Consider the following 14,915-nt stretch of genomic DNA (forward strand, 5'->3'; position numbering starts at 1 on the left):
TGTTCTCGTTATTTTCACAAGCGGGAGCAGCTTCTCCCTATCTCCTCAATCCAGCCCACTTATTATTCTGAAAACGTCAAACCACTCTCCCTTCTGCCATTGTCTCTCCAAGGAGAACATCTCAATTCTTCAATCTATCCTTGCGACTGAATTCCAGAAAGGGCGGTTAAGAGGCAGGGGGCTACATTTAGGTAAAAACAATGACTGCAGATGCTGGAAACCAGATTCTGGATCAGTGGTGCTGGAAGAGCACAACAGTTCAGGCAGCATCCGAGGAGCAGTAAAATCGACATTTCGGGCAAAAACCCTTCATCAGGAATGCAGGTTGCCCGAAACGTTGATTTTACTGCTCCTCGGATGCTGCCTGAACTGCTGTGCTCTTCCAGCACCACTGATCCAGAAGGGGCTGCATTTAGTCATACTAATTAGGGTCTCACCAATTGGTGAGATGATTGATGGGGAGCCAACATTATTTCTATAGAGGAGTCACCCTTCTGCTCTTTCCACTGGCCTAGGTGCCACCCTCCTCTCATCTTGGTATCCCCCATCTTGCTCCGTAATCCTGTGCCTCTGGTGGGCTTGTTTCCTCTTCTTCTGTCCCTTGAAACTGAGGGTAATGGCTGACCAAGGAGGAGCTGTGAGTCTTGAGGAGAGGAAAAGGTCCAACACTGGATCAAACCGCCTTACCACAGATGGGGGGGGGGCAGATGGTCATACAGTCATAGAGATGTACAGCATGGAAACAGACCCTTCAGTCCAACTCATCCATAGACTCTATGACTCTACGATCTGATCAGGTCCTGGGGATTTATCCATTTTAATGCGTTTCAAGACATCCAGAACTTCCTCTTCTAATATGGACATTTTTCAAGATGTCACCATCTATTTCCCCACATTCTTTATCTTCCATATCTTTCTCCACAGTAAATACTGACGCAAAATACTCATTTAGTATCTCCCCCAACTCCTGTGGCTCTACACAAAGGCCACCTTGCTGATCTTTGAGGGGCCCAATTCTTTTATGCTTAATGTAAAAACCCTTTGTAGTGATTAGAATGAGGTCACCCAGGTATGAGTTCTCTCTGATTGTGGCTGTTAACCTGGTCCAATCAGAGAGTCCTGATTGACAGAAATAAACAGGAGTGCCTGTGGGCACTGCAGGGAGGGGAGTGTTTTATTTCCCCTTCCAACTCTATTTTGATTTAGTCCCTGCCCTCCCCTTCACTGTTTTGATCACACAGCATTGCCCTTTTGATGTGAAGGGCACTAAACTCTATTTGCCAAAGCTATCTCATGTTCCCTTTTTGCCCTCCTGATTTCCCTCTTATGTATACTCCTACTGCCTTTATACACTTCTAAGGATTCACTCGATCTATCCTGTCTGTACCTGACATATGCTTCCTTCTTTTCTTAAACCAAACCCTCAGTTTCTTTCGTCATCCAGCATTCCCTACACCTACCAGCCTTTCCTTTCACCCTAACAGGAATATACTTTCTATGGACTCTCGTTATCTCATTTCTGAAGGCTTCCCATTTTCTAGCTGTCCCTTTACCTGCGTATATATCTGCCCCCAATCAGCTTTTGAAAGCTCTTGCCATAGATGGTGTTTGGAGAAGTGAGAAGGAAGATACATTTCCTGCTATAAGTGTCCACGTAGCCAATAGAAGGCCCTCCTCAGGATTCAGGACAGGAGGGACAGAAGTCTCACCCCATCAAGAGTTGCTGAACCTATCAGAATCAGCCATTCCCAATTGCTCATTACTGCCATTGAAAGTGATGGCTACTGTTGGTAGTGTACCCACTAGGGTCTCAGGGTCACTGAGGGACCAGCGCTAAAGTTCAGCAAGTATTGGATGGGTCAGAGGATGGGGAGGGAGGCAGGCCGATCGGAGATAAGGGCAACTGGATGATTCTCTCTGCCAGCCCTTACCCCTACCACCCCACTTCCTGTTCTCCTCCTCATCATCTGGCGATGAATACCTCCCCCACCCCCCCAAGGGTCATTGGCAAACCCAACAAGTATTCAAGGAACACTTGCTCAACAATAACCTGCTCACTGACAATCAGTTAAGGTTTTGTCAGGCCTACCCAGCTTGTTAAAGCCTTTATCCAAACATGGACTAAGCAGCTGAATTCCAAAGGTGAATCAAAGGTGCTTGACACCAAGGCCATATTTGGCTGAGTGTGGCATCAAGGAGCCCTAACAAAATTGGAATCAATGTGAATCAGGGAACTCACTCTGCTGGTTGGAGTCATAGCTTGTATAAAGGAGGATGGGTTGTGATTGTCACCTCAGCTCCAGAACATCTCTTCAAGAGATTCATAGGGTAATGACCAAGGCCCAACCATCTTCAGTTTCTTCATCAATGACCTTCATCATAAGGTCAGAAGTGGGGATGTTTGCTGTTGATTGCACCTTTTGTGACTCCTCAGATACTGAAGCAGTCCATGTCCAAGTACAGCAAGACCTGGACAATATCCAGTAACATCTGAACCAGGCAATGAGCACCTCCAACAAGGGGAAATCTGACAGTCTCCACTTGACATTTGATAGCATTCACACCTCTGAAAATCCTGCTATCAACATCCTGGGGCATTCATTCGAAACTGAAATAAACCAGATGTATAAATCTTGTGACTGTAAGAGCAGGTCAGAGGCTAGGAACCCTGCAGCGAGTAACTCACCTCCTGTCTCTCCAAAACCTGAAGAGCATCTACATGGCACAAGCCAGGAGCTTATATTTCCCTAGATGAGTGCAGTTCCAACAACACTCAAGAAGCTTGATAGCACCTCGGACAAAGCAATCTGCTGGATCAGTGTATTATCCACCATCTTCAACATTTACTCCTTCCAGCACTGATGTTCAGTGACAGCAGGGTGTACCATCTACATGTTGCACTATAACAACTCACTAAGGCTCCTCGAACAGCACATTCCAAATGTATAACTTCCAGAAGGTTAAGAGCAGCAGATCCATGAGTAAACCACCCCTCTGCAAGCTTCCCCCCAGGCCACTCACCACCCTGTATCCACATCCCTTCAGGGTCACTGCATTGAAGCTCTAGATCTCTCTCCCTATCAACGCTGTGGGTGTCCCTACATCCCAGGGACTGCAGATATCCAAAAGGCACTTCAACACCACCCTCCCCAAGAAAGTTACTGACTGCATCAATGCTAGCTTAGCCAGCAATGCCCATACACAATAAAAGAGTACATTTTGAAAAAAAGAACTCAGAACTCATATCACATGGAGATCCTCGAACACGTTTTACAAGCAGGAAGACTGGAGCCTATTTCTTACCGGAAGGATTGACGCTGACAGTTACAGAGGCAGCTCAACAACACTAAACAAAAACAGAAATTGCTGGCAATACTCAGCAGGTCTGGCAGCATCTAAAGCAGAGTTAGCATTTCCAGTCCAGAATCTCTTCATCAGAACTGTTCCTAGATGCCTGAATGGAAGAGAAAGAGTTTCTTGAATGAGCCAGAGGATGAGGTGGAACTGGGGGGCAGGATAGCTCTGAGCTAGTGTGATAGAGAGAGAGGTGGAGAAAATGCTGTGCATCACCACATGCACAGAGTGTGGATCTTGGAATGCAGCTATATCAGGAGAATTGTAAAACATGGAGATACCTGTGATTCTGAAAACACAAAAACACGAAGGATAAAACTATGGTCAGCATCTGTGCGAGGTGAGTCTGAGCTGGAAGCAGTCATTGAGGAAGGAGATGGAAACTAATTTTGACAAAGATCTTGCTGAAATTCTAGGAGATAAAACAGAAGTAATGATAGCCAGCAAAAAGAAAGGTTGGAAGGGAAATCCTGTTAGAGAGAGGAGCAGAACATCTTCAAGGTGGGCATAACGGGAAGAGATGTGGCAGTGAGTTAAACATGAAAATAAAACAAAGAACTGCTGATACTAGAGTCCTGCTGAAGAGTCACTGTACTCGAAAAGTTAACTCTGCTCTCTGTCCACAAATGCAGCCAGACCTGCTGTGTTTCAGTAGCCACTTCAGTTTTCTTTCAACAACATTAAAGATTGACTTTTACTTGAACCATAACAATGGGCTCATCCACTGTTCCCAAGTTTGGAAGAACGTGGACACCTAATGAACACCACACGGGACTTAGACAGTGACAGTGCAGCTGCACAGCCTCCTCCTGCTGTGATCGTAGATCACCAGCCCTTTATACAACTTCCCCTGCTCTTCAATATTCAGTGCAATGAACAGTAGGCAGGGTCTCCTAAGGACTTGCAATTCATCAGATTACTGCCCAGACAGTGATAACAGAAATCTTCTCCGAAGCCTTTTACGGGCACAGCAATTCAAGGGCTTAGCATTAAGTGATATAGACAATAAGTGGTATAAATCAATACCAAAGTCCAGAATTACAAGTCAATATTTCATAACAGTGCAGCAAGTCAATTGTCTACTGTAGTTTTGTATGACAACAATCTAGACTGAGCACTAATCAATAGTCTAGTGTAGACAATGACAGAAGAATCTTAAGATACTGAGACAGATAGAAGACTTTTGCATTTGGATGATAATTGATATGAAATTTGTTTGCTATTTTTATGGAGAAGCTGCCCTGGTGAATTTAAATGGGACAATGTCTGTGTTGAAATGGAAGGCAAAAGGAGTTCTCTACGAAAGTATCTCTCTGTTCTGCAAATGAATACTGAAAAGGGTCGAATCAGGGCCATGGGCATGCGAAAATAATATTTCAGGGAGCGAAGAGCCACTGTCAGATTAGTGAAGTCAACATTTACCCGGGCATAGCGTGGTGCAGGCAATTTTCTGGACGCTCTGTCCCTCGCAGAATGCTCCTCCGTTGAGTGGCGCAGGGTTGGTGCAGGTCCGTGTGCGTTTTTGGTAACCCCTTCCGCAGCGACTGTTGCAGAGAGACCACTCTGTCCACACTGACCACCCGCCGTTAACTGGGGGGCAGGAGAGAAAGCAATAGGGTGAGACGTCATACAGGCACTGCCCTGCTCAGACCAGGAAACCAGCTCCCAGAACACCAATTCAACACACACTGACCCAACTTGATCCCACACTACAACATCCAAACTCAATTACAGTTGTCATGATGGACATTATAACATTGTTAATAAATATATGGCACATGGAAGTTAGTACAAAGAAGGGTATATAGGTTAGCCTGATCTTAGAGTAGGATTAAAGGCCAGCACAACTTTGAGGGCTGAAGGGCCTATACTGTACTGTACTGTTCAATGTTCTAAATCACATTTTTCAAACAGTGCTGACTATAATCATTTGAGTGACTTAATTTTGTCAGGAACACATACTAAAATATTTAAGAAGAAAAAGAATAACACCTTCTTTGACCTCTCGGCAGCCCAAGACACTACTCAGAATTTATCTTGCTTTAAGAGTAGACGCTGTTACAATGTGTGCAATGTGGTAGCTACTTTGCCCACAGCTAGTTCCCACAAGCAATGAAGGTAACTGGCCAGATAACGTCTTTGTTATTGAGGTTATTTGAGAGATAAATATTGGAGCAGGATAGCAGAGAGACCTGCCCTGATGTACTTTAAACTGATGCTATGTCATCTTTGGAAGCCACTTGGGAACAATAACATCCCATACCTAAGAGAAAGAACTGTGGATGCTGGAAATCTGAAACATAAATTGAAATTGCTGGAGAAACTCAGCAGATCTGGCAGGATCTGTGGAGAGAGAAACAAAGTTAATGTTTAAAGTTCAGTGACCCTTATTCGGAGCAGTCTCACTGGACCCGAAAAGTTGACGCTGAACATGAGCCTGATCAAGCACTTCGGAGTTAGAGCAAGGAGAAAGCCATTCATTTCTACTTGAGGACTCCCTTATCTCTCAATTAAATTATGTTTGGTGTGTACATCAGTTCCTGATGAAGGGCTTATGCCCGAAACGTCGAATCTCCTGTTCCTTGGATGCTGCCTGACCTGCTGCACTTTTCCAGCAACACATTTTCAGCTCTGATCTCCAGCATCTGCAGACCTCACTTTCTCCTGTGTACATCAGTTCCCCACTTTTGCAATGGATACTTTCATATGGTTCAGAATAATAATCAATAAAGAATAAAGGGGCGCCAGTTCAAGACTGAAATGAGGAAGAATTTCTTCTCTCAGAGGATGGAGGGTCTTTGGAACTCCCTGCCACAGACAGCTGACGGAGGCAGAATCTCTGCGTATATTTAAGGCTGGGGTAGATAGATTCTTAATCAGTTAGGAAGCAAGTGTTACAAGAAAGGGCAGGAAAATGGACATGAGGGATATCAAATCAGCTAAGATCATACTGAATAGTACAGTAGGTTTGAGGGGTCAAACATTCTGTTTCTGCCCTATTTTATATGTTTTTTTTCTATAGTTACTGAATAAACATGTATCCATCTTAATCCTAAAGGTCTAATTAACCCCAGAATCTATGGTGTTTTAGAGGTGAGAATTTCAGATTTCTTCTGTCATTTGTCTGGTAACACTTCAATCAGTCAAACAATCTGACATGATCTTTCCCAATTGGGCTACCCCTGGCATCTGCCTAAGCACAGATCCAATCTCTTTTGAAAATTACAACTGAATCCATTGCAACCACCCTTACAGGGAGTGCGTCTCAGATCTGTCTCCCCCAGCCTACTCCTAATTCTTTTGGGTATAAATCGTAAATCTGCCTCCTTTAGTTTTACTGACCCTCCTGATTTAGCTCCTGAACACCCCAGTTCGAATTTTCATATTATGTCCCCTTGCTTGTGACTAATTTCACTATTTAACATAAATTTCTCTGTAGCTGCCTTTTCAAATCAGTTTAATGTGGTAGACCTCAATCGTATCACCTCTCAATCTTGTGTACTCCTGGGATTAGAAGCCGGGTTTATATAAACTGTCCTTGTAATTTGACACTTGAACCCCCGTATCATTCTGGTGAATGCTTATTGCACTTCCTCCAAGATTAAAGTATCTCTCCTGAGTTGAGAACTGAACTCAATGGGTCCTGATCAAGTCTCCATTCAATTTTGAATTTCAGTTCTCTCGGGAGAAGGGCCAATGTTCTATTAGCCTGCTTAATTGCTTTTTTGTACCTGTCTGCTCTGTTACAGACTCTGACTAATGTATGCAGACTCCCAAAGCTCCACACTCCTAGTTTCTCAACATTTGAAAACTTGATGTAATGCCATGGATATTGAATTACATTCAAGGTGTTTTGTCCTCTGCCTCTTAGCATGTTTTCACAGTGTCACTGCGCCAGACAAAAAATACTTGGCAATGGATAATTATACAATCGTAGAATTATAGATATCTACAGCACAGAAAAAGGACCTTTGACCCATTGAGTCTACGTCAATTAAAAACAACTACTTAACTATTCTAATCCTGTTTTCCAGACTTGGCCCATGGCCTTGGCATTGCAAGTGCGCATCTAAATACCTCTTAAACATAATGAGGATTTCTGATTCTATCATCCATACAGGCAGCAAGTTCCAAATCCCACCACCTTCTGGGTTCAAAAACTTTTCCTTACACTTTCTCTGTATCTTCTGCCCCTTACTCTAAATCTTTGCTGCTCTCCCTCTCCCTCTCCTGGTCATTGATCCTGCCAACAAGGGGAAACATTTCTTCCTCTCCACCTTGTATATGCCCTTCATAATTCTCAGACTTCGCTGCTCTAAGGTAAACAACCCTTTGTCTGTCTGATCTCTCTTCCATCCAATCTTACAACACAAAAGGCCATTCAGGCCAACATGCCCAGTCTGAATCTTCAGAACATTTCAATCAATCAATCAACCTCATGTGCTCTTTCCCAACTGGGCTATCCATGGCATATTCCTAAACACAGATCCAATCTCTTTTGAAAGTTACAATTGAATCTATTGCAAACACTCTTTCATTGAGTCCGTCCCAGATCTCTCCCCTAGTCTACTCCTGATTCTTTTGGATATAAATCGTAAATCTGACCCCTTTACTTTTACTGACCCGCCTGCCTCTGGAAACAGCTCCACCTGATCAACCCTATCAGAACCTTTCCTAATTTCAGGCATTTTGGTTAAATCTCTTAGAATCTTTATTGTAAAAATGAACAGGGCAATGATGGTGACTGCTCCTGACATCAAGTGTTGCCCTTGACAATTTTCTCCAGGGCAATCAGGAACAGTCAATAAATGCTGGTTTAGCCCATACTCCATGACTGAATGAAAAAACAGTGAACAATCCCAGCTTCCCAGGTCTTGTCTCTAGAGCAGGAGGTGAAAGACTGTGCCATCGGCTTCAGAATATCTTGAACCACCCTTGTTCATGGGGGAACAGAATGAAAATGTAAAACAATTTTCAAATCAATGTTTCAGTCTCAAGCAGGGACAATTGTGGACCCAGACCAGAAAGATATAATAGGGAATCCTGAGGAGTCTACCAGGATATGACTGAGGGAATTAACTCACAGGGACAGACGATAAAAGTCTGGCACAGGGAAGATGAAGAGATGCCACTGTCAATAATGTTTTCAAGATCAAAGAGTAAAAACTTTCATTGGATAAGTGGGTCAAAAATATGGAGGTCATAAATTAATAAACCGACGGGACAAAATTGAGAAAGGAGAAGAGGAGTTTTTTTAATCACACGCTGGGTCTGGAATGCTGTAGCTGAAAAGATTATTTAAATTGATGTCTTAAACAGTTCTAAAAAGAAGTTAAAGAATGTGAGCAAAAGAGATATCAATTTGAAGCTCTTCATCTTGCTCTCAACAGGACAGAAATGTAAGAAAAACCAACTTTGGAAAGGAAGCAACAATTTATGCAGCATTTGAAACATACAAGATTCCTCGGGGGACTTGTCAGGGTGGATGCTGGGAGGATGATTCCTCTTGTGGGAGAGTCTAGCCACCAATGGCATCATCTCAGAATAAAGGGTCACCCATTTATGACGGAGATGAGGAGGAATTTCTTCTCTCAGAGAGTAGTGAATCTGTGGAATTCTTTGCAGCAAATGGCTGATGAGGCTGAGTCATAAAGTGTGTTCAAGGCTGCGATAGATTTTTAATCAGTGAGGGAATCAAGTATTATGGGGACAAGGCAGGAAAGTGGAGTTGAGGATTATCATTAAATGATGAAGCAGAATTGATGGGCTGAATGGACTACTACTATGTCTTATGATCTTATGGAGAAGAGGGTGCTGATTGGTTGAACAATTTTGGTGTAGGGATGCAGCAGGGACTGTAACCATCTTAGTTAACTGATTAAATTCTGACCAGGCCAGTTGATTCTGAATGGTCAGAGCATTGCCAAGGGAAACAAAAGACATTAACAGTACTGCATATCTCTCCTCAGTGACAAAGGCTCACTGTGTGGATATACTCTTGCTACCTACAAAGAATAGAGACCAGAGTGTGGTGAAGAGCTTATGCCTGAAACATCGATTCTTCTGCTCCTCAGATGCTGCCTGACCTGCTGTGTTTTTCCAGCACCACACTCTCAACTCCAATTTCCAGCATCTGCAGTCCTCACTTTCTCCTACAAAGAATAGGGCCCAGTATCAATAAATGCAGCTTCTGACATAGTAATGGTTATGGATTGCTTACCAGCATAATCATTCGCAGGATTGTTTGGTGCTGACATTTTGCATGCTAACATAACCCTTCCAGTTCTGAGGAAGGGTCACTGCACCCAAACTGTTAACTCTTGATTTCTCTCCACAGATGCTGCTGGACTTGCTGAACCTTTATAGTAATTTATGTTTTTTGTTTTTGATTTTCAGCATCTGCAGTTCTTGTGGATTTTATTTGGGATTATTCAGTTGTTGTTTTCCAACAGCAGGAGTTGAACAGTGATTCTGAGATGAAGATGGTACATGATTGTGGCCAGTAAATAAAGGTGTGGGACTAATCATGCGCATTCCATCAAAGAGATAGCATAGACATAAATGACCAAATGGTGGTCGTGCCAGTAATTTCTATGATACTCTAACGCTACCCAAAGAAGAAGCTGACATCTTCAATTTTCCACCTCCAAGTTTTTCCAGATCACTGCAGGGGACATTTGTGGTAACTCTCAGTTTGTGCTTGCTGCTTTGGCAGGGATGGGCATCAATTAATTACAAGAGCAGGGTTAAGAGGGTCGCTCCCCCATTGAAGGGACATTTGTGGAGGCATTCACACACTGGGTAATGCATGTATAGGAGTATCACCTGCAATAAATAAGGCAGAGAAATGATGATGTGCAGAATAATGAAGGCATGGGAAATTATTTGTTGAACCAGCAGGGTGAATTGAAAAGTGGAATCTGTGTGTCACTGTTATTTATAGTCTGCTTTTCAGTTCTCAGCTCGTGAAGTCATTACACATAAAGTGTTCTTCGAGTAGTTATTGCTCCTAAGAGATTAAACTCAAATCATACACTACCAGTAACCGGATTATTTTAACAAGACAACATGTAACATTTTACTACTTTCACAGCTGTCTCTTCAAAACTGAGGAAACTATGGAAATCAGCAAACACAGCTCTGTAAAATAGGAGCAAGTGTCATAAATTACAAGTTTAGAAGACCTTTTAATCCATTTTCTAAATAACTCTAATATGGCGCAATAAAATGTCTCCAACTGTCAGCTGCTTTTGGTCTATGACACTAAATTATCTCCAGACTAAACTGTCAGCTGGTGAAATTTTCTATGTGAAAATTCACCAAACTCTGATGAATATATCTTCAGTGAAGGATTAGATTTGTGACGAGACATGGCAGGACTGAGACAATTTAATTTGCAACTGATTAGCTCAATGAAATTGAGACGATCATTTAATTGAAGGATTGAAGACAGTATAATTAAGTGAAATTTAATCACACAGATTCCAAAGTAAAAACATCTTCCTTTATAACGCACTTAAGATGTTTTGAACAGGGCGCACAATTTCAGTAACGTCCCCCAAGATCCATTTTCTAATTAAAGCCTTCTGACATAATGGCTAATTCCTCACCTCCTCATTACTTTCTGCCTCACTGTCTTGTACTCATTAGCCTTGAATGTTGTCACAGCCATGGTTTCAGAGTGTCTCAGATGAGGTTTGGCCATTTGACATGCAGTATGCAGACTTAACCACAAATCCCTCTGTCCCTGCTCCCCATGAACCAACCTCCAAGCACCTGGCAGGTAGCTTTACTGCTTTACAGATACGTCGGAGGAGCTGAAGGTTCATTGACCAAATCACAAACCAAATTCTGGAGTGTAGCCCAAAGGCAGACTTGTGTCTGAATTTGTCATCTTTGCAACAACTCCTGTAGGCAAGCCAGTGTCAAATGTATTGCTTTGTATCAGAGCAGATTAAGGGCAGGGAGAGTTGGGTTGTGTAGGCAGAGGTGGGCACTGTAGATGCTGGAGATTAGAGTCAAGATTAGAGTGTTGCTGGAAAAGCACAGCAGGTCAGGTAGCATCCAAGGAGCAGGCAAAAGGCCTTCCTCAAGAGTGAGATTTGGGTTCTCTGCAGAGTGTATCCAGGTGAAAAGAATTAGCACAATACGTGATGTGGAGGTGCCGATGTTGGACTGGACTGGTTTGGACAATGTCAAAAATCAATATTTCAGGCAAAAACCCTTCATCAGGGAGCTTTTGCCTGAAACACCGATTCTCCTGGCCCTCGGATGCTGCCTGACCTACTGTGCTTTTCCAGCACGGCACTCTCAACTGTAATCTGCAGTTTTCACTTTAGCCAAGGTCAAAAATCACCTGACATATGTTATAGTCCAACAGGTTTATTTGAAAACACTAGCTTTAGGAGTGCTGCTCCTCCTCACTAGCAGCTGACGAAGGAGCAGTGCTCTGAAAGCTAGTGTTTTCAAATAAATCTGTTGGACTATAACCTGGTGCTGTGTGGCTTTTGATGTTAGCTAACGCAGGCAGCAATTTTGACACAGAATTGTCCACTTCAGGTTCTCTTTGTGAGGCAAGTTAGAATGAGAGGCCATAGTTTCAGAATAAGGGATGGCAAAATTTAACCAGAGATGACGAGGAATTACTTCTCCTAAAGGAAGTAATGAATCTGTGTAATTCACCCCTCCCCAGAATGCGATGGATGTTGGAACACTGAATAAATTTAAGGAGGAGATTTTTAATTAGTAATGAGTTGAAGGGTATTGGAGAGCCAGGAGGAAAGTGGAGATGTGATCAGTCATGATTGTATTAAAGGGCGGAGCAGGTCGAGGGGCTGAATGGCCTACTCCGAGTTCATATACTCTTATGTAAACCATCATCTTGGGAGATAGAAGGTTGCCATAATTTTCATTATTCTGCCTTTTTACTCCCATTGTTCTTCATTCAATGTGCTGCATATGATAATGTAAAATCACATATGGTCACCAAAATGGGAAGAGTTCACTCTCTCTCTCTCTCTCTCTCTCTCTCTAATTCCACAACTGTGCAGGTCACAGCATCAATTTAATTGCTTTACCCTATTTCCAATATTGCCAATCATATCCTTTCTCTATATTAGATTTACAATGAAAAGATCAATTAATCAATTTTTTTATGAATCCAATCCTATTAAAATATGTTCACTAAAAATGCAAGAACTGGTAAATGGACACAGTGAGTCATATAAAAGGATAACTGGTTTGTTCCTCTAAAGAACCCAAAGCACATACTCAAACACACACTTCGAGTAAGGTAAAATAAAATGGATTTCTCTCTGCAGCAATTCAATTTCAGAAAAGAAACATTTCAAGTCAACAAGTCTTAATTCTGGAAGCTTAAAAGGGTAACACATGAGATCGTCAGATGGCTATTGGTCTGAGGTTTTGACAACTGTAGACACGTGGCACCAAACATAAGCAGTTGTCTCTGGCATCTTGGCAGATGCCACTTGCTCAGGAAGAACAGAGTTGTGAGGTTTTCCAGTCACGTTTCAACTGGACAATCAGATTTCACATTGCATTCACCAACAGAACTTCAGAAACAGGCGGTATAAGCTGTGCAGCTTGTTCTGTAGCAGGCTCTCTCCCTAAATGAAATGTCACAGTTATTTGAGGAAGTGAAAAAGACTATTGATGAGGATAGGGCAGTGGATGTTGTCTACATGGACTTTACCAAAGCATTTGACAAGGTCCTTCATGATAGGCTGGTCCTGAAGACTAAGTCACATGGGATCCATGATGAGTCAACAAGTTGGATTCAAAATTGGCTTGGTCATAGATCAAGATTGAAGGGTAGTTGAGGTGGGGTGTTTTTCTGACTAGAGGTCTGTGACCATAGGTGTTCTGCAAGAATCACTACTGGCACCTCTGCTGTTTATTATATAAATCATTTGGATGTAAATGTAGATGGTCTGATCAGTAAATTTGCAGATAACACAACAATTGGAGGAGTTGTGGTGAAGTAGGCAGGTTAGAGCAGGATAGAGATCAGTTGGAAAGTTGGATGGAGAAATGGCAGATGGAGTTTAATCTAGACAAGCTTGAGGTGATGCAGTTTGGGAGGTCAAATGTAAGAGGAAAGTACATATCTAATGGTAGGACCCTTCAGAAAATTGATGTCGCGAGGGATCTTGGAGTTCAAGTCCATAGTTCAGTGAAAGTGGCAACACCAATGGATAAGTGGGAAAGAAAGCATATATCATGCTTGCCTTCATTGGTCGGGGCATTGAGTATAAAATTTGGCAAATCACATTGCAACTGTAAAGACCTGAGTTGGAACATATTTAGAATATTGTGCACAGTTCTGGTCACCACACTATTGGAAGCATGTGGAGAGAGTGTGAAAGAGTTTACTAGGACATTGCCAGGATTGAGTGTATTCATTATAAGGAGAGGTTGGACAAACTTGGATTATTTTTGCGAGAGCATCTGAGGCTGAGAGGTGACCTAATAGAAGCATATAAAATTATGGAGGTGTAGCTAGGGTGGATAGTCAAAGTTTTTTTTCCCAGGGTGGAAATGCTAAATACATGGGACATAGGTTTCAGGTGAGAGAGGTAAAGTTTAAAGGAGATGTGCAAGATAATTTTTTTTCCCACACAGAGGATGCTATGTGTCTGGAAAGCGCTGTCACGGGAGCTGGTTGAAGCAGATACAATCTTCGAGTAAAAAATGAGGTCTGCAGATGCTGGAGATCACAGCTGCAAATGTGTTGCTGGTCAAAGCACAGCAGGTTAGGCAGCATCTCAGGAATAATACTGAAGAGACATCTGGACAGACACATGAACAGACAGGGAACAGAGAGATACGGACCATGTGTAGGCAGATGGGATTAGTTCAGAATGGCATCATGGTCTGCACAGACATGATGGATCGAAGGGCCTGTTCCGGTGTTGTACTGTTCTATGTTTTCTATATACAAACCAGCAACACACTGCTCAAACAGAACAGCCATAACACTCAGCTCACAATAACAGTCAGGTGTCTTCCCTGAAGTAAGTTTAAATACAAGAACTCAGGCCCCAGCCCAGCAATGATCTAGAATCATGTGGCTTCCAAGGATGAATTTGTTAAAAGAAATGTAATAATGTCTTTTCATAAATGTTTTAAAAGCTAACCTAGACATCTCCACAATCCTTCAACTGGAATCCACAAAAATGAACAAACCTGCAGCCATGGCAATAACCCCATGGATCAGTGTAAAATGTAAACACTTACCGTAGACGATCACGGTCGCTGTGGTGCTTCTCCGTCTGGCCACAATGTTTTTGGCAACACAGGTGTAGTTTGCAGTGTCAGACAGCCGAGCCTGTTTGATGATGAGGTTATGGTCGATTGTCAGGTAAAAGTTCCGGTCCTGGATTGGATCGATAACCTCGTCGTTCTTCAGCCATTCCACCTTGAATTGAAGAGATGAGATTGCGCTTTGACAACTTGTAAACCATGAATCACCCACCCCCTTCGAGAACCAATCTAATCAGGCACAGCACGACTGGATCAATCCAAACATACTCACAGCGTCA

General features: G+C 42.6%; 1 protein-coding gene across 1 annotated transcript in view; it reads right to left on the minus strand.

Annotated features, from left to right (window-relative positions):
- LOC132833296 (netrin receptor UNC5C-like) overlaps positions 1-14,915 on the minus strand; it is a 149,346-nt gene that overhangs the window by 74,378 nt on the left and 60,053 nt on the right. Inside the window, exons 5-6 of the mRNA XM_060851461.1 lie at positions 14,611-14,791; positions 4,777-4,944 (exon numbers count right to left, since the gene is read on the minus strand). Of these exons, the coding sequence (XP_060707444.1) occupies positions 4,777-4,944; positions 14,611-14,791 (349 nt within the window). The remainder of the gene's footprint in view (positions 1-4,776; positions 4,945-14,610; positions 14,792-14,915) is intronic.

This window comes from Hemiscyllium ocellatum, chromosome 36, assembly GCF_020745735.1.
Source record: "Hemiscyllium ocellatum isolate sHemOce1 chromosome 36, sHemOce1.pat.X.cur, whole genome shotgun sequence".
Classification (NCBI taxonomy): Eukaryota; Metazoa; Chordata; class Chondrichthyes; order Orectolobiformes; family Hemiscylliidae; genus Hemiscyllium; species Hemiscyllium ocellatum.